At 38.6% G+C, this 19,973-nt stretch overlaps 1 protein-coding gene across 1 annotated transcript in view; it reads right to left on the bottom strand.

Moving 5' to 3' along the window:
- BRWD1 (bromodomain and WD repeat domain containing 1) overlaps nt 1-19,973 on the bottom strand; it is a 124,754-nt gene that overhangs the window by 65,775 nt on the left and 39,006 nt on the right. The window contains exons 9-17 of the mRNA XM_060640877.3: nt 19,278-19,378; nt 17,860-17,930; nt 15,978-16,078; nt 14,947-14,987; nt 14,007-14,105; nt 10,517-10,667; nt 10,127-10,261; nt 5,041-5,169; nt 4,374-4,599 (exon numbers count right to left, since the gene is read on the bottom strand). Coding sequence (XP_060496860.3) covers nt 4,374-4,599; nt 5,041-5,169; nt 10,127-10,261; nt 10,517-10,667; nt 14,007-14,105; nt 14,947-14,987; nt 15,978-16,078; nt 17,860-17,930; nt 19,278-19,378 — 1,054 coding nt within the window. The remainder of the gene's footprint in view (nt 1-4,373; nt 4,600-5,040; nt 5,170-10,126; nt 10,262-10,516; nt 10,668-14,006; nt 14,106-14,946; nt 14,988-15,977; nt 16,079-17,859; nt 17,931-19,277; nt 19,379-19,973) is intronic.

Raw genomic sequence — 19,973 nt, 5'->3', positions numbered from 1 at the left:
TAGAAAGCAAAAAGAGGAGCCCTAATCTAAAAAGATAAAAAGATTTTAATTTGAATTGGGAACAAAGATTCCTAAGACCACAACACGGAACCAAAGGGAAAACAGTAGAAAAGGAGACTTCTAGTCCTCTCCTCCTCCCTGCAAAATCCCATAGTCTATATAACTTTTCTTTCACAGCACAGAATATTTATATATAACTTGGCAAATATCATCAGAATAACTGTTTCTAGCTGGCATAATGCTATTCAAACACTGAAATATTAACATGAAGACTTATGTGCTACAGGAACTGCCCTCCCACCGGAAAGTACAACAACCCTGGAAAAACAAGGGCTTTCAGAAACTGGACAACAGATACACAGGACTGTAATCCCCAAGAGAAGATAAACAATGGAGTCTAGCCTTTTGATTACTCCGGGGAACAGCCTCGAAGCAGCTTCCAGAAGAGGAAACCCAAACAGCATCCAGAGGTCTCACTGAGTGAAGGAGACAGAGATCAGAGCTTGGGAGCAGAGGGAAAGACAACAATACGCAGGGCTGAACACCAGAGAAGAATGAATTCTACAGAAAGCTCAGAGATGTACAGTGAGGTTCAATCGATTATTTGACTAAATAATGATATGTGTACACACTGGGTAAAACTCTACCCTACTAGGGGAAAAAACATGAAAAAGCAGTATCCCAAAAAATTCCCAGAGCTCTCACTGAGCTGGAAATAGTCCATGTTCCCAACAGCCTGAATAAAGAAACTTCAGAATATACAGAATTGTTTAATGCATACTTCCAATTTTAAAACTCAGAATATTTAAACGTGTGTTCAACACAATGAAGAATACAATGACTGCTAGTGCTTTGGTGCCAGAAGTTTTACACACCATTGCCTGGGTATCATCAGTGCAAATGTCAACACTATAAAAAAAGGTAACTGATATTTCCATATTATTATGAAAATAGTTGTGAACTTGAAGACCCCACAAAAAAGGTCATGGATAAAACTACAGGTCTGCAAATCACACACTGGCAATTCTTGTCCTACAGCAACCATTAAAAATAACTAAAACAAACAAGTATTGCCAGTAAGCCATTAATTAGTGAAGATAATATGAAATACTAAAAAGTAATCAATTTCAAACAAGGCAGGAAAAAAAGAATGGCATAAAGAACAGAAAGGATAAAGAGAAAAAAACAGCAAAATGGTAGAGAATTAACCCTGACCATGCTAATAGTTATATTAAACGTAAGTGGTCTACATTTTTCAATTAACAGATAGGTTGTCAGATTGCATTGGTGCCTACAAGAAATCGGTTTTAATATAAAGAAACAAACTGGCTATAAAAACTGAAAAGACACACCATGACAATACTAATCAAAATTGGTTGGATTAGTATACTGATACAAAACAAAGAAATAGGGGCGCCTGGGTGGCTCAGTCAGTTGAGCATCTGACTCTTGATTTCAACTTAGGTCATGATCCCATGATTCATGGGTTTGAGCCCCTATCAGGCTCTGTACTGACAGTGTGGATCCTGCTTGCGATTCTCTCTCTCCCTCTCTCTCTGTCCCTCCCTGGCTCAGGAGTGCACGTGCGCGCGCGCTCTCTCTCTCTCTCTCTCTCTCAAAATAAATAAATAAACATTAAAAACAAAACCAGAAACAAAAAAATAGTCTTCAAAAGAAGAAATACTACCAAGGAAAAAGGAACAATTCATAATGACAAAGGAATTAATTCACCAAGAGGACAATCTGAAATGTGTCTGCACCTAATAAAAGAACTTTAAAATATATATAAAATAGAACCAAACAGAGAAATAAGACAAACCCACACGATAGATATTTTAGCACTCCTTATTAATAACCCCGAATGGAAAAAAGTCACGTCTGTCAAATGTTAGTAAAGGGATAAGTGAGGGTATATGCATACAGTGGTGTACTATCAACAAACAGGAACAAACAACTGATATGTGCAACAGCAAAAATGAATCTCAAAAGCACCATGCTGGGCCGCCTAGGTGGCTCAGTTGGTTGAGCAGTTGAGCATCAGAATCTTGATTTCCACTCAGGTCATGATACCAGGGTTGTGGCATTGAGCCCTGTGTCAGGCTCCATGCTAAGCTTGGAGCCTGCTTAAGATACTCTCTTCCCCCTCTCTCTCTGCCCCTTCCCCACTCACATGCACACATTCTCTCTCCCCACCCCAAAAATATTAATAATAATAATGATAATAAAGATAAAATTTTTAAATTAAAAAATTTTTTTACATTTGTTTATTTTTGAGAGAGAGATCGTGCACAAGTGGGAGAGGGGCAGAGAGAGAAAGAGACAGAGAATCCAAAGCAGGTGCCAGGCTCTGAGCTGTCAGCACAGAGCCTGACGAGGGGCTTGAACTCACAAACCGTGAGATCATGACCTAAGCCGGACACTAGACCGAGGCACCCAGGCACCTCAAATTTTAAAAATTTTTAAAAAGGCACCATGCTGGGGTGCCTGGGTGGCTCAGTCGGTTTCGTGTCCGACTTCGGCTCAGGTCATGATTTCATGAGTTCGAGCTCTGCACTGGGCTCTGTGCTGACAGCTTAGAGCCTGGAGCCTGCTTTGGATTCTGTGTCTGCCTCGCTCTCTGCCCCTACCTCACTCATGCTCTCTCTCTCTCTCTCAAAAATAAACATTAAAAAAAAAAATGGCGGGGTGGGGGTGCCTGGGTGGCTCAGTCGGGCAAGCGTCCAACTTCAGCTCAGGTCATGATCTCACAGTTCCTGAGTTCAAGCTCCGCATCGGGCTCTGGGCTGACAGCTCAGAGCCTGGAGCCTGCTTTGGATTCTGTGTCTCCCTCTCTCTCTGCCCCTCCCCCCTCATGCTCTGTCTCTCTCTCCCTCAAAATAAATATTAAAAAAAATTGTTTTTTTTAATTTTTAAAAAGGCACCATGCTAAATTAAAGAAGCCAGATACAAAAGATTTCATATCACACAATTCCATTTATATAAAATTCCTTAAAAAGACAAAATTAAAGTGACAAAATAGAACAGTCATTACAAAGGACCAGAAGGCTCTAAATAAGTCCAACAGAACTTTTGGGGACCCTGATTGTAGTGGTGGTTACGTGAGTGCTTAACATCTGCCAAAACTCACTTGACTTGTACACTTGAAATTGGTGAATTTTATTGTATGTAAACTATACTTCAATTAAACTAACAAAAAATAAACATTTGAAACAGTAAACATATAGTGATCTACATTAAGTCTTAACCTTAACTATAACTGGTGATTAACTTTTAGTAAATCAATCCTCATCCAAACAAAACATAAGCATTTTTTTCTTTGCTTAATAACATCTGTATGGAGACACTGCTGGGAACAGATACAAAAAAAAAAAAAAAACAAAAACAAAATAAAAACTCTGCCCTTGATGAGGACAGGCAAAGTACAAGATGGGACTCAAACATCTTGTGCCAGAAAGTAAGGAAGTGTTCAAGGGACTCAGAAAGGGAACAACACTCAGCCTGAGACTCTGACACTCAAATCTAAAATTAATACGAACAACAAAATAATGGCCGTTATGGATTATAACCCATTATATAACAACCCCTAAGTCCATATTAAAACTTAACGAACTACGTAAATATATAAAAGGAAGGCTAATAAAAATGTAGATGCAATGACGACAGAGTTAGGAAACAACCATTCTGCAACCTTCATAACAACAACTGATTCAGGCAGAAACCATCCATCAGTGGATCCTAAAACTTACGGGTAAAGTTTAGTACGGACCTGATTATTTGTCTCCTATCTCCCCACACATTTCTTCTTTATAGTGGAGAAAGTGCGCTCGGCAGGCACCACCTTAACCAAGTTTTCAAAGACAACATTACCCCAACATTTGGACAAAACACAATCAGAAGCAAGCATCCTGACATGATGCTCCAGGAAGGCTGCAACATCATTTATTCTATTCTGTATTCTGCCAAAAACTGTACAACCTGGACGTTATCAATGACAAATTTAATGCGCAGTCCCATACTGAAATCCACATCAGGGGAGAACAGGAAAAGCTTTAAGAGATATTAGAATAGCAGACAGAATTGGATTACAGACAACAGATTTGTGTATCAGTGTTAAATATCCTGCTTTTGGTAACTCTCTATGGTTACACACGAGAATACCTGTGTTCTCAGAAAACACATATTGACAATTTAGAGATAAATGAACATGCAGTCCACAACTTAAGTCTCAAATGGTTAAAAACAATTATATGTATCTAGAGATAGAATGATAAAATATTACAAAATAGTAACTTGTGAATCTGAAAGTACATGTGTTCTGTATACTATTTTTTACATTAAAAACAAAAAAAAAAAAAAAAAGACTTTGCACTTACTTGTTGCCACATAGCCTAGCTGTGGAACCAAATGTTCATCTGCGGAATTTTCTCGGCCTGGCACTAATCTCTGATACTTAGTTGGATGAGGATTTCCATCGACATCTACCAAGAACGGTGGAGGCATAAGGTGAGGAGCCTGCTGAGTTTGCTCATCTAAGACATAATTATTAGAATCTCTAATCAGTGGTCGATAGTCGGTATGGAAGAACATCTGATCAGGGATCTGAAAAAAGAAGTTTACAGATTGACATTTTGGGGTTTATATATGTTAAAGAATACAAATATTAAACATTTATAATCTGAAAAACCGATTTATAATTGGAAACCAAATCAATACACCTAACCCATTTTCAAAATATCATAACTACTTATTTTACTACTATAAGAAAGTATTAAGAATGACCTTTTCAAGACACACCAAAAAACGGACTCTTGTTATAGAGAACAAATAGATAATTACCAGAGGGGAGGTGGGCGGGGGATGAGGGAAGTAAGTGAATGGGATTAAGAGTCCACTTCTCTTGAGTACGGAACAGACAGAACTGCTGAGTCACTACTCTGTGTACCTGAAGCTAATGTAGCCGACACTGTATGTTAACTACACTGCAATGAAAACATTTTTTAAGTGGTTAAAAATGCTGCCAAAAAATAAAAAATAAAAGACCTTTTCATATGGCTTGCTGCATCCAAACCCAAATATCAGAAGGTGTCCGTGAGAATCTGTACAGGCAAAATGCTGTCCGTCCTGTGAAAATTTACAGTCAAAAACAGCTCCGTGTCCTTGTCCTTCAATCTAGGAAACAGAGAGAAAAGGTTATAACCAATTCTGTACAAGCGCTTTTGCTTTATCAACTGTTTGCATGCCAATTTCCTGCTACAAACACATCACTTCTCAAAGAAAATCTTTAAAAACAAATTTTGCATTAAGCACATGTATTTTCAGAAAATAAAATTCACTTCTGATTCCACTAGCCTAGAAAAATATCTCAAAAGGTATTCCAAGGAGTTCTCAAAATGACAGAATGAAAGATCATAAGCCAATTCGAAGTAAAGGCTTTAATAGAAGTGAAAATGACAAGCAATTTCATAAACTTCTGTTTCAATACATAGCAAAAGGCTACTAATAACCCACAAGATAAATGATTAAAGATCAATGAAGTACGGTATTCATGAACTAAAATCAGTACTTCTCTAGAGTTTAAACTTTCCCCTAAGATGTCTGACCACTGTATGCAAAAGTGTAATCCTACCAAGTCACAAAGGTGCACATATAAATGCCTAAACCTATTTCATTTCAAACTACCACAAATTTCAGGAAGGATGCTCCAATTACATCATGAATGTTGCCTTAGACTGCCTTTTTTTTTTTTTTTAACGTTTATTTATTTTTGAGACAGAGAGAGACAGAGCATGAACGGGGGAGGGTCACAGAGAGAGGGAGACACAGAATCTGAAACAGGCTCCAGGCTCTAAGCTGTCAGCACAGAGCCCGACGCGGGGCTCGAACGCACAGACCGTGAGATCATGACCTGAGCCGAAGTCGGACGCTTAACCGACCGAGCCACCCAGGTGCCCCAGCCTTAGACTGCTTTTAAATTTTTATTCTTGCTTGGGCTCACAGCCTGGAGCCTGTTTCAGATTCTGTGTCTCCCTCTCTCTGTGACCCTCCCCTGTTCATGCTCTGTCTCTCTCTGTCTCAAAAATAAATAAACGTTAAAAAAAAAAAAATTAAAAAAAAAAAATTAAAAAAAAATAAATTTTTATTCTTGCTCTTCAACTGTAATTATATTAGGTTAGCAATACCAATTTATAGTTAGATGAGTTGTTTCACTGACAGCATATCGCTATTGCATGCATGGTTGTTGTCTGAGCCTGTAACTTTCTAATAAGTAAACTTTATGCCAGGTTTGATCAGTGTTGGAAGATGAACCATCCACCCACTAACTGCCAAAACAAATTTACACCATGCCCAAATACCTGCTTGAAAATCAGAAGCACTTTACAACTGCTATACCACGCACAAATGGGCACCGATTAACAAACTTAAAAATTAAGTTCCTGGGCTATTTAGGGCACTGCCCTATTATGTATCCACATAATACATATACAAATTTGTGTTGTCTCCTAACATAAAAAGGAACAAATGGTATATAAATACTTTTCTATTAATTTTTTGTGAAAACACAGGAATAGAGATTCACCCACACAGTCCTTCGAGGAGACACCTCTACAGCCCAACCCACACCCTGGCACCACTTCCCATCGTGGCCTGGAACCTCCAAGTCTAAGTAGAGGTAGGGACCCCTGACTTATAGGTCAAAGATGTTGGCAGCTACTCTCCTGTCATACACAGAGACCTAAGTGCACCAAAAGTTTTGCTAAGGTACCTGCTGAAAAGGAAGTTTTCCTGAGCAGGCCAACCTATCTAAGCAGAGTAAGCCAGACTTGGGTTTCTACCCGTAGTTGGAAGAATCCTCCAGGGATTCCTGACAAAATGCAACCTGCATTTTGCAATTCAATGCAATTCAATTGCACAGCAATTCAATGTCACATTAAAGATTATTATCTATCTCATGAAATCTTGTAATGTCAGTAATTTACAATCCTAAGTAATCTAACAGAGAATTGGGAGCTCTCAGCTGAGCAGTGAAGGTAAGAAGAACTCTGTATACACAGCAAAGTCTGGGTGTCTCACCAAAAGTAAGATCATTGTTGCGCACTTGAGACTTCTTTGGCTCACAAATTGTTTAGCTTATATTCTGCTTAAAACCTGAATTAATGTAGTTTTCTGTTCTGATGAGTTAAATACAGGGAGTAATGTTTTTTGGGGTTTTTTTTTTTTTAAATCTTTATTTATTTTTGAGAGAGAGACAGCATGTGAGCAGGGGAAGAACAGAGAGAGAGGGAGACACAGAATCTGAAGCAGGCTCCAGGCTCTGAGCTGTCAGCACAGAGCCTGACGTGGGGCTCGAACTCACAAACTGAGATCATGGCCTGAGCCGAAGTCAGACACTCAACCGACTGAGCCACCCAGGTGCCCCTCAGGGAGTAATGTTCTTAATGAGTTTTAAAGAATAATTAAGAAAATAGAGCCACCTATAAATTTTAAGACCACAGAAAAACTGCTGGAAAGACTTATTTTTCCAATAATTCAAACCCACAGAGATGTAATTTTCAGAGATGCCTAGTAACACATGTTCAGTTTGACCATACTATTTGAGTTTTTTAAGTGCATTTTATGGTAATAAATATAATAATGCATATAACTGTTTGTCAAGAGTTATCCAAAATAAACATACTGAAATAAAATTTTAAGGTTAAAAAACACAAAACACATGGACTCAGATGGCCTTCAATCAAAGGTCTAAGAACCACTCATCTATCTACCCTGCTACTAGACTGCCTCAAAAATGAATTACAATTTGAACTGAAACTCAATATGAATTGTACAGTAATTTTATAAAACATCTCACATGTGTATCAGTCAATAGTCTTAACAACACAGAAACTCTTTTACACAATAACTCCCTCAGAATTTACCCTAAGGAAATAATCACGGATCTACATAAGCAGCCATGGACCGAGATATTCAAAAACCACTTAAACACTCAACAACAGTTAAGTTCACTACATATGGAACTTTCTGAGAAAGGCTGAAGTTAGAGTCAAAAATACAACTGCAAATTCTTTAAATACATTTAAGATTTTGGAAAACATTCTATGTAAAATGAAAAAAGACTACAAAACTATGCAAGAATGCCAACTAATAAATATGGAAAGAATAATGCCATTAAAAACCATCACTCGGGGGCGCCAGGGTGGCTCAGTCGGTTGAGCGTCTGACTTCGGCTCAGGTCATGATCTCTCGGTCCATGAGTTCGAGCCCCGCATCGGGCTCTGTGCTGACAGCTCAGAGCCTGGAGCCTACTTCAGATTCTGTGTCTCCCTCTCTCTCTCTCTACCCCTCCCTTGCTCCCACTCTGTCTCTGTCTCTCGAAAATAAATAAATGTAAAAAACAAAACACCATCACTCATGGTGTGGCTATTCCTGCAGGACCCCGGACAGCCTTACTGATCTAAGGGTCCTCACTCACCCTCAACAACTGAACCAGTTTTCACTATTCACAATGAGGAAAGCACAGCCCGTTCATCATCTGTTTACTGACTCGTTTATGCATTTGTTCATGCTAACGTTACTCAGAGTCTGGTAAGAGCAACGGATATTTGGTGAATTAATTATTTCTGTTCAGGGATTCATAATACTTATTTTCATGTTCCAAATCACGTAGTAACTTGCCATGGTTTCTCCTAATCCAATAAATGTTATGTTGGTTATATTAAAAAAAAAAATAGCACTGGATACTAATGTTTGTAAGTGAAAATTTAATGAGGAATAGAATATTTACAGAGTCCCAAAATACCTCCTGAAAAAATAAGTTTAATAGTTACAAAGAGGAAAAACAACTATTTTATAGTGGGGAAACCTGGCAACTACCACCTTACCAAATATTCAAAATTATCACCACCAAGGGGCGCCTGAGCAGCTCAGTCAGTTGAGTGTCTGACTTAGGTTCAGGTCATGATCTCATGGTTTGTGGGTTCGAGCTCAGCATTGGGCTCTGTGCTGACAGCTCAGAGCCTAGAGCCTGCTTTGGATTCTGTATCTTCCTCTCTCTGCCCCTCCCCGACTTGTGTTCTGTCTCTCTCAAAAATAAATGTTAAAAAAAAAAAAAAAACTTTCTTTAATTATCACCACCAAAAAGAAGTATTAACAGAATCAAATCATGAAGAAACATCAGACAAAAAAATAGATGTTCTGTAACATTACTTGCCTGTACTCATCAAAAAAGTTAAAACGTGGGAAATAGAAAAAAAGAAGAATTGTTGAAGAATAAAGAAATCTAGAAATAGGGGCACCTGGGTGGCTCAGTCAGTTGAGCGTCCAACTTTGGCTCAGGTCATGATTTCACAGCTTATGAGTTCCAGCCCCGCACTGGGCTCTGTGCTAACAGCTCAGAGCCTGGAGCCTGCTTTGGATTCTGTGTCTCCCTCTCTCTCTCTGTCCCTCCCCCACTCATGCTCTGTCTCTCAAAAATAAACATTAAAAAAAAAAGTTTAAAAACAAAAAGAAACCTAGAAACATACAGCCACTTAATATAATTCATGATCCTGAACTATTTAAACACTGTTTCAAGGGGCAAAATATAACTAAAAAGACATTACTAGGACAACTGATAAAATTTGAATATGGATTACATAATGCTACTTTATCAATGTTAAATTTGCTGGTTTTGGTAACTATCTTGTGGTTGTAGATGAGAAATTCTAAAAAATATGTAATAGGATCCTAATTTGGTTTTAGAATATTCCATGTGCAAAAAGAAAAAAGGCTGGAAAAACCCAACAATGTTTGTGATTTCCTAGATGACTTTACTATTATTTTTACTACAAAGTATTCAATAAATTTAGTGAAAAAGTTATATACAATGAACGTAACTTTGCCAATTTAAACAAATTCAAACACATTCACACATATAGACAGCTAAATTAATAGCTTTTGAAAATCTTTCCTTCATGTGACCCAGTTACACAGTGTAAATACATATGGCTGTCAGATATTTATTAGTCTTTAAGTATCCTGACTGCTAGAAATATAAACTGCCGAAACACACAGATCAGTTTCTGGCCAACCATCACAATCCAGACACGTGAAAGCAATGTAAGCATACGTGAAGATACACCTCGCTTACCATATTAAAATAATGTTTCATCTTGGTGCCTTTTGTAATATCCCATATAAATATGCTGCCATCGTGTCCTGCAGATAACATAATTCTGGAATCAAAGGGATGCGTCTCCAAGACAAAGACTTCATCAGCATGTCCCTTTATTCAACAAAATCATATAGTTAAGGAGAGTTCGCAAGCTTGAACTTTCAAATTAAAAACCCGTATTGCCGTAGTACGTAAGGGCTTTTAAAAATGTGTTAATGACAGTGATTTATATATTAGTATAAACACAAATTTCTACTCATTTAATAATATCAATGGAACATACTGTGTATTAATTTTAGACTTTCAAAAATCAAATTACAGTTCAAAAAAAATCTTGATTTGTTATATTGTATAAAAACTATTTACCAGTAAGTTATGAAGCAGCTGTCCAGTGTAAGAATTCCACACTTTAAGGACATGATCATTCACGGCTGTGACAACAATGCTATCATTCTGATTCCAAGCTATCATTGTTACTTTGGGTTTCATAAACCTTTCCTCTTCCAAAGATAAGTCCCTATGAAAAAACACACAATGTGTAAATTCATTTGAATGGTACAATCAATACGAAAATAGCAAAAAGTAATCTAGTTCATGTATATACATCATCATATGTCTGATACACATCTGACCCACAGCAGATTATCTATAAACAGATTATGGCAAAAATGGGACAGGGAGGGGATGATTTAGAAACAGTTGAGTCTGAATGAAGGCAGATGTTAGGACACCATCACTGCTCATAAAGGCAAAGCTTTTTCTCTCTCCCCCTTTTCTATTATTCCCTTCCCCTGACATCAAGCCCTATCAGCAATAAAGTTGTTTCTCTCTCCAGAGAAGATGACAACACATTTTAGGAAAACAGAAAGAAGGAAAGCATCTTCACATCCCCAGCACCTAGAAAAATGCCTGACATACAGATATTCAATCTGTTGAACTGTACATAAAACTGTACTCATGCTTTTACAGTGCCCTACAGGCGGTTCCTACAGGCTCTCTTGGCAAGAAAGGCCTGGACACAAACACCTGCAATGATTTGCAGCCTTTATGAACATGACATGCAAAGTCTCTCTGTAAAATATACTCGTAATACACAGAGATAGTGTAAGGCCTAGCTGCGTTTGAAATCAGAGAATACATCCGAAGAAATTATAAACATAACATTTTTTTTAGTTTTTTTTTTTTCATTTACATCCAAATTAGTTAGCATATAGTGCAACAATGATTTCAAGGGTAGACTCCTTAATTCCCCTTACCCATTTAGCCCACCGCCCCTCCCACAACCCCTCCAGCAACCCTCAGTTTGTTCTCCATATTTAAGAGTCTCTTATGTTTTGTACCCCTCTGTCTTTATATTATTTTTGCTTCCGTTCCCTTGTGCTCATCTGTTTTGTCTCTTAAAGTCCTCATGAGTGAAGTCATATGATGTTTATCTTTCTCTAATCTCACTTAGCAGAATACCCTCCAGTTCCATCCACGTAGTTGCAAATGGCAAGGTTTCATCCTTTTTGATTGCCAAGTAATACTCCATTGTATATATACACCACATCTTCTTTATCCATTCATCCATCGATGGACATTTGGGCTCTTTCCATACTTCGGCTACTGTCAATAGTGCTGCTCTAAACATGGGGGTGCATGTGTCCCTTCGAAACAGCACACCTGTATCGCTTGGATAAATGCCTAGTAGTGCAATTGCTGGGTCGTAGGGTGGTTCTATTTTTAGTTTTTTGAGAAACCTCCATACTGTTTTCCAGAGTGGCTGCACCAGCTTGCATTCCCACCAGCAGTGCAAAAGAGATCCTCTTTCTCCACATCCTCGCCAACATCTGTTGTGCCTGAGTTGTTCATGTTAGCCATTCTGACAGGTATAAAGTGGTATCTCATTGTGGTTTTGATTTGTATTTCCCTGATGATGAGTGATGCTGACCATTTTTTCATATGTCGGATGGCCATCTGGATGTCTTCTTTGGAGAAGTGTCTATTCGTGTCGTCTGCCCATTTCTTCACTGGATTATTTGTCTTTTGGGTGTTGAGTTGGAGAAGTTCTTTATAAATTTTAGATACTAGCCCTTTATCTTATATGGCACTTGCAAATATCTTCTCCCATTCTGTCGGTTGCCTTTTAGTTTTGCTGATTGTTTCCTTTGCTGTGCAGAAGCTTTTTACTTTGATGATCCCAGTAGTGCATTTTTGCTTTTGTTTCCCTTGCCTCTGGAGACGAGTAAGAAGTTGCTGCAGCCGAGGTCAAAGAGGTTTTTACCTGCTTTCTCCTCAAGGATTCTGATGGCTTCCTGTCTTACAGTTGGGCCTTTCATCCATTTTGAGTTTCTTTTTGTGTATGGTGTAAGAAAGTGGTCCAGGTTCACTGTTCTGCATGTTGTTATCCAGTTTTCCCAGCACCACTTGCTGAAGAGGCTGTCTTTATTCCATTGGATATTGTTTCCTACTTTGTCAAAGCTTAGTTGGCCATACCTTTGTGGGTCCATTTCTGGGTTCTCTATTCTGTTCCAATGATCTGAGTGTCTGTTCTTGTGCCACAAACATACATTGTAATTAAAGAAAACCACCATAAGAATATGGAAGAAGTATCCCATAGTATCTCTCTATATAAGCACAATGGAACACAGACAAGAGAATAATCCTAACTAGATTGGTTAGGGAAAAGTGTAACATAAGAGGCAAAATGGAGTAAAGGCAAAGACTCCATGCTTCACTTTATTTTTTAAGTTTATTTATTTATTTTAAGGGGGGGAGGGGGGGGAGAGAGGCAGAGAGAGAGGAAAAGAGAGAATCCCAAGCAGGCTCTGCGCTGTCAGCACAGAGCCTGATGCCAAGCTTGATCCCATGAACCATGAGATCAGGACCTGAGCAGAAACCAAGAATGGGACGCTCAACCGAGCCACCCAGGCTCCCCATCCATGCTTCACTTTAAACTAAAAGGCATTCACCTGTTAATAGCTTTGAACCAACAGACATTTTGTCCTTCACCAAGTTGATCACCCAAGATTAGAACACTAAAACGAATATACCCATTAATTCTTACATACAGAAAACTCTGTTTTTCAAGACTGGAAAGAGGTAAAACTTTAAATGAGAAAAGACAATTCCCACCATGGGGGGGGATTTCAGGCAAAGTGCTCTCCAAGGCAACAAGAAAACTGAGCAGTTTTCTGTCTCAGTAAAACTTTCTGTATTGAAGTTTTTACACCGATGTTCGTATTTTGCTTAATAAAATAATTTTTCATAGGTGAGTGTGATTTCAAAGTATCCTCTTAATAGTGAAATAACCTTCACTATTTCAACCAATCAAGGACTAACAGTATTCACTCCCACACTAAGGTGCTTTTGAGTATCCAGACGGATCATTTTTCAATCATGGTAATGGTGTGATTTGTTTGTGAACAAGGATTATCAGATTTCCAGTACATCTTGCTTCCATTCCCTACCACAGATCATTTCACAAAAATGTTAATATCTCATTTATTTTGAAACCAAATTAGAACTGTTTGAGACACAGCAGAGAATGAGTTAATTTCCCCTACAATTCCTAAAAATAAAGCAGACATGAGGATTTCCAAAGGACTAAATGTGAAACATGTCTCAGAAAAACTGATAAAACCTTTGACATGGCTACCCTACAGCAGGCAGTGTACTAGAAACATAAATGTAAGGATCAACTCTTTGGGAAAAATGAGATTTACATATCTTATGTATCTACCAGATATGCAGGAAGTAGCCATTCATTTAGATCACTGCTCTTGCTAACAGGAAGTGGCTCCAATCCCCTGAGCACAGCAGTCAACCACCAGGGAGAGAAGGACCAAGTAATTACAATGCACCTGCTTCCACTTACCCTGAGACTCTGGTCGCCATATCCAGTAAAATGCTTCTCCATTCCAACTGCTCGAATCTCCAAATCCGTGCTGTTCCGTCTCTGCTACCACTTAAGAACCTTAAAATATTCAGAAAAAGATCTTATGCTCACAAACATGCCACTAAGAACTACAGATAAAATCACAAGCCAGAACACTTTTAATGTAGCTATTCTGACTGCAAGTAAATGCAGAGGTGTTATCTCAAAGACAGGGATTCAGAGCTTATCTGAATGGGAAAAATTGGTTTGCTGTAATTTGCCTGGCCCTATGGAGTTAATGCACATCTCAAACTCATTCAATAGCTTGTCAAATAGATGGAGTTTTGAGGAGACAATGTGCAAGAAGTACCTGGACAAGGAAAGATAACTAGGAAGAATTAAAGGTGTGTGTGTGGGAAAATCAGTAAGAGCAAAAGCTCCATTTTAGCATCTTTACACTCAAGCTAATTCACGTTGGCCACTATGTAAAAATACGTCAATCTTTTAACAAGAGGAAGTATTAAAAACTGCAGTTTAGGAAAGGCACCTGAAAGACACTTGGGACCATAAGAGAGTATATAATTTAAGTGACAATTCGGTCACATGACACATCACAGTGGTTGACTAGAAGAGATTTTTTTTAACTACTCAAACATCAGGAATTTTATTATCTTTACATCTAATTTTCCTGCAAATCAAACATTTAGCCAATAGTGAGTTAAGGAAAGCTACTTTTGGTCATAGGAGCTGGTAGAAGCTACAATTCTAAACACTTGCACTTAATGTGTCCCTCCCCGCCCCCCCAAAGACACATTTCATTCAATTCATACAATTACTACTAAGTACCTGCAATTTGCAAGGCAATGTATTAGCTGCACTACCATGCAGCACAGTATGTTTGCCTAAAAACCCACTCACAAACACAAAAACCCTTACTCACCGATCACCATTGTTACAAAATTGGATGCTATCAACTTTATCCTAAAGGGGGGGAGGGGGGCACAAAACAAACAGAAAAGTGATCAACCCTCTCATTTGTAAACAAAGCAAAAAAAAAACCCCTCCATTTTAGAGCTAGAAACACATCTGGTTTAGCACAAGAACGAGAATCTGTGCCGCTTAGCTTCATCACTCAAACACGTATCTTACATTTAGGTGCAAAAACCTAACGTAAATCTAACGAGACTGTTAAAAAAAGAAGACTTCATTCTAAATTTAAAACTGTATTTACAATGAATTACATCTGTGTAAAAATTCACATGTGGAAAGTGATCAAAACATAAAGGTTTTAACAGCTGAAAACAAGTCCTATTCACTTTGATGATTATTTAGGTTCAAAATGTTTTTCCCTTTAAAGTAATCTGGATGTTTATCAAATAACTTCACAGAACTTCCTACAGGGAAAAAAAGATAACCTGACCACTGACCAGTATTCTAGAATCCTGAGAGCTATCTTACTATACATTAATAAAAGAGCATTCTGATTTAATTAGTGTGATTAAGAGGAGTAGTCCCCTTGAAACTAACCCCACCCAAACTGTCACTTAAAGCTGAAATAACCACCACAAAATATTAGCACTGTCACATACTTTTGTCAGTAATATCCTTCACCTTTATACATGCAATCCCTCCTATATCTAAAATTAAAATCAAGAACAATTTCGTTAGCAATATTTGACCATGTACCAACAGGAATATTAACGATTGTGGCGCCTGGGTGGCTCAGTCGGCTAAGCGTCCGACTTCAGCTCACGTCACGATCTCGCAATTTGTGGGTTCAAGCCCCGCGTCAGGCTCTGTGCTGACAGCTCAGAACCTGGAGCCTGTTTCAGATTCTGTGTCTCCCTCTCTCTCTGACCCTCCCCCGTTCATGCTCTCTCTCTGTCTCAAAAATAAATACACGTTAAAAAAATTTTTTTAAAAAGGAATATTAACAATTAATCCACAGAATTTTATAACATGAGCACTTACCGTGTGGCTTTCAAGTTCCGCGATTTTTTCAGGTGCTTCAAAACCCAAAAAATACATTCTGATTACATGATCAGTACTACCTGTGGCTAAAAACATACCACCTGCAATAAAAACATCAAGGTTAAAAAACTTGGGTTTGTAACAAATATCCAAACAAACCAAATCTGTGTATCAAATTAAGCAAAATCTCTTATTCCAAAACTAAGTTTATCTCAATAGATCCATTTTATAACTCATTACATAAAGACTTTAAAATTAATATAATGCAGAGCGATGTTGCAATTTATAATAAAAAATACATACTGGGTCTTCATCCCTATTTCTGGCACAGAGCTCCTAAAACCCTTGGAATTTCCTAAGTGACAGCACTGATAAAAGTATCTTGATATTCGTAACAAATCCATTTCAACCACACCAGAGCTCACATTAACAAAGTTCACGTTAATGGGGGTGCTGACTGCCGGAAGTACCAACCGTGTGATCAGAGGGCTCCCCTGACCTCCGAGAAGTGGGGGGGAGAGGGAGTTGAATCAATCACAAATGATTTAATCAACTGTACCTATGTAATAGAGCCTCCATAAAAACCCAAAAGGAAAGAGTTCAGAAAGCTTCCAGGTTGGTGAACACGTGAAGATTTGGGGACATGTGGCATGCCCAGAGAGTGCCCCATCCCACACACTTTATCCTCTGTGTCTCTTCCATTTGGCTGTTCCTGAATTATATCCTGTTATAATAAGCTGGAAATCTAGTAAGTAAAATGTTTGGGTTCCGTGAGCTGTTCTAGCAGAATAATCAGACCCAAGGAGGGTGTTGTGGGAACCTCCGATCTTTAGCCCATGAGTCTGAGCACAGGTGACAACATGATCTGGGACAGGGGGAGTCTTGTAGGACTGAGCTCTTCACCCGTGGGATCTCACACTATTCTTTAGGTAGATAGTGTCAGAACGGTACTGAACGAACTGTAGGACACCCAGCTAGTGCTAGATACAGAATTGTTTGGTGGTGTTGAAAACAAAACAAAACAAAAAACACATAAATCAGATGGGACTTTAATTTAAAAAGTAATTCAACCCGGAAATATTCACTATCTCCCACTGCCTTACAAACTCTGGGCAATGACCCTATGTGCTACTAGTCTAAAGATGACTGACAAAAGGGGCTCTGCTTTCGAAAGAACCTCACATACCCACACCTCGCTTCAGAATACAAGTTCACTCATTCAAGTTTCCAGACTCATTGGGGGAAGTCTTTGACGTCGCCTAAAAAGAAAAACTACTACCCAAGTTCACTGTGTACGAAAAGAAAATGCGGAAATGATTTAACCAGGATGTGTGGAAAACAAATTCAAACTATCAAAGTACACAGTGCAGCCTGTTAAAGAGAATCAGTTTTGGTGTATCTCACCACGGACACATGGATGCCTTAAGCCTCCTTCTGCCAGCTCGTCTATCACAGACTCTGATGGCCATTAAAAATCAGAGAGTGGCAGGGGCGCCTGGGTGGCTCAGTCGGTTAAGCGGCCGACTTTGGCTCAGGTCACGATCTCACAGACCGTGAGTTCGAGCCCCGCGTCGGGCTCTGTGCTGACAGCTCAGAGCCTGGAGCCTGTTTCAGATTCTGTGTCTCCCTCTCTCTGACCCTCCCCCATTCATGCTCTGTCTCTCTCTGTCTCAAAAATCAATAAACGTTAAAAAAAAAAAAAAAAATCAGAGAGTGGCAGAATGGGACAGTGAAAGACAAGAAAAAAGTTAATTAAATAAACATCATAGATTAAACCTAAGTCATCTACTATCCATCTGAGAAAGGCTCTAAGCAATACTGTGGCCATTCAATAAAGGCTAAAATAAAACTAAGAAAAAAAGAATGACTAAAGTTATCTTACCAACACTAAAAGAAGAACAAAGCATCTGAACACCTGGTCTAGGCTTCTCCGTGAACTTCAAGGGACGTGGACTTGAAAAGAAGAAGATGTCGTTTTAGAACTCATTAGTTTAACACATTAACAGGGTTCAGAATACTGGTTTGAATCTAGCACATTTAAATAGTATGACCTTATTTATGAAGCACCTCACAGTATGTCAAGTATCTCTGCATATAATATTACAGCTGGATGGGTTCTGGAAGACTGTTCAATCCCTATGTTCACAAGAACGCTACCGCACAGCAAGAGCAGACCTACCAGCCCCGGTCTTGTAGCTGAGGGGACTAAAACCCAGAATGCAAGTGAACCCGCCATCAAGGCTGTAGGACGGGGAACACAACCACCAGGGGACAGCGCCACTCGGCAGAAACAGTGCAAGCCCCAGGTGTAACTCTGCATTTTTATCGGAGCCACGTTAAATGTAAAAAGATTAGTTTTCTTTCATTTAACCCAATATATCCAAAATATCACATCGATATTAATAAAAACATTAATGAGAACTTTAGATTCTTTTCATATCACATCTCTGAAATCTTCCAGAACATACGGCACACATACTGTATCTCTTCACCAAAGACACCGGATCTGTATTCAGATTTCATAAAACCTTAATTCACATACTCAAGTTGTTTGAAATATGCTTAAAGGTTTTATAATACCTGAATCAAGTATCAGGTTTTAAACTGAAATTAATAATTCAGCTCCTCGATTGCACCAGACACACGTGAAGTGCTCACCAGTCATATGCGGCTGGCGGGTACTGTCCTGGACAGCACAGATCTACAACCCAGGTCTTCTGACTCTTAAGTAATCCTGCCTAAATTTCTGACTACACGTCCAATTATACACTTCTAACATTTTTCAAGATGTTTCGCATATGATCTCACTTTTTTCCCCCATAGAATGTGCCCTCTAAGATAGAAGAACTTGATTCTTTTATCTATCCAACCATCCAAACAGTACATTGCAAACAGTAAACAGTCAATAAGGCACTAATGCTGTAAATAGTAAAAAGGCAACCACAATACACAACTTCACTTTATAATCAGACTTCATCTCATTAGACTAAACTGTAACATTAGAAAAAGAAAACTTGGGGCGCCTGGGTGGCTCAGTCCGTTGAGCGTCCGACTTCAGCTCAGGTCCTGATCTCACAATTCGTGGGTTCGAGCTCCGCATCAGGCTCTGTGCTGATGGCTCGGAGCCTGCTTCGGAGTGTGTGTGTGTGTGTGTGTGTGTGTGTGTGTGTGTGTGTGTGTGTGTGTGTGTTTCTCTCCCCCGCACTTGCGCACACACGCGCACTCTCTCTCTCAAAAATGAATAAACGTTAAAAAAAAAAAGTTGAAAAGAAAACTTATTACACTATTAGAGCCACCTACCTGAATTTCAGGGATTCTAAATCCCACTGCCAGAAACAAACTGTCCCATCAGCACCAGTAGAGACCATGTATCTTTGGGAGCCTTTGGCCATTGGGCTAAACTGAAAAAGAACAACACATACAATTCAGTTTCCTAAGTGCCTACTAAAGTCATAGTTTAATGGTTTTTCAAAGTTAATTTCAACTCACAAATTTAAGTAAAACATAACCATTGCAAAATACAGGTGACAGTAGAGTGAAAAATCATAACCTACAAAAATAAGGTCTATCTCTCATTTGTAAATGTCATGCAATCTCAATAAAAGATTACTGTCAAAACTAACAAACAAGAATAAAGAGAAAAACTTTTGCAAAGAGAAAGTGAAGAGCGTGAAGAGTTGGTCCTACCAATATGAAAGCTTATCACAAAGCCTCAATAATTAAAACTATGGGGCATGGTAGGTACAGGGTCAGAATGACCAATGGAAAAAGAAATTATCAACTCCAAAATGGCCCTTAATAGAAGAGTTAAGATAAAGGGTTGTCTCAAAACAGTTGGGGAAACGATGGATCAAAGCATAAATGATTTACCAATCGTAGAGCAATCTGGAAGCTATTCTTCAGACTATAGACCAGGATAAATTCCAAGTGGATCAATTATCCAAATATTTAAAAAACAAAACTATGAAAGTATTCTAAGGAAACACAACAATTATA

The sequence above is a fragment of the Panthera onca genome, chromosome C2, assembly GCF_046562875.1.
Source record: "Panthera onca isolate mPanOnc1 chromosome C2, mPanOnc1 haplotype 2, whole genome shotgun sequence".
In the NCBI taxonomy this organism is placed as follows: domain Eukaryota; kingdom Metazoa; phylum Chordata; class Mammalia; order Carnivora; family Felidae; genus Panthera; species Panthera onca.
The sequence above is the reverse complement of the archived record's forward strand: the minus strand, read 5'-3'. Positions and strand labels throughout refer to the sequence as shown.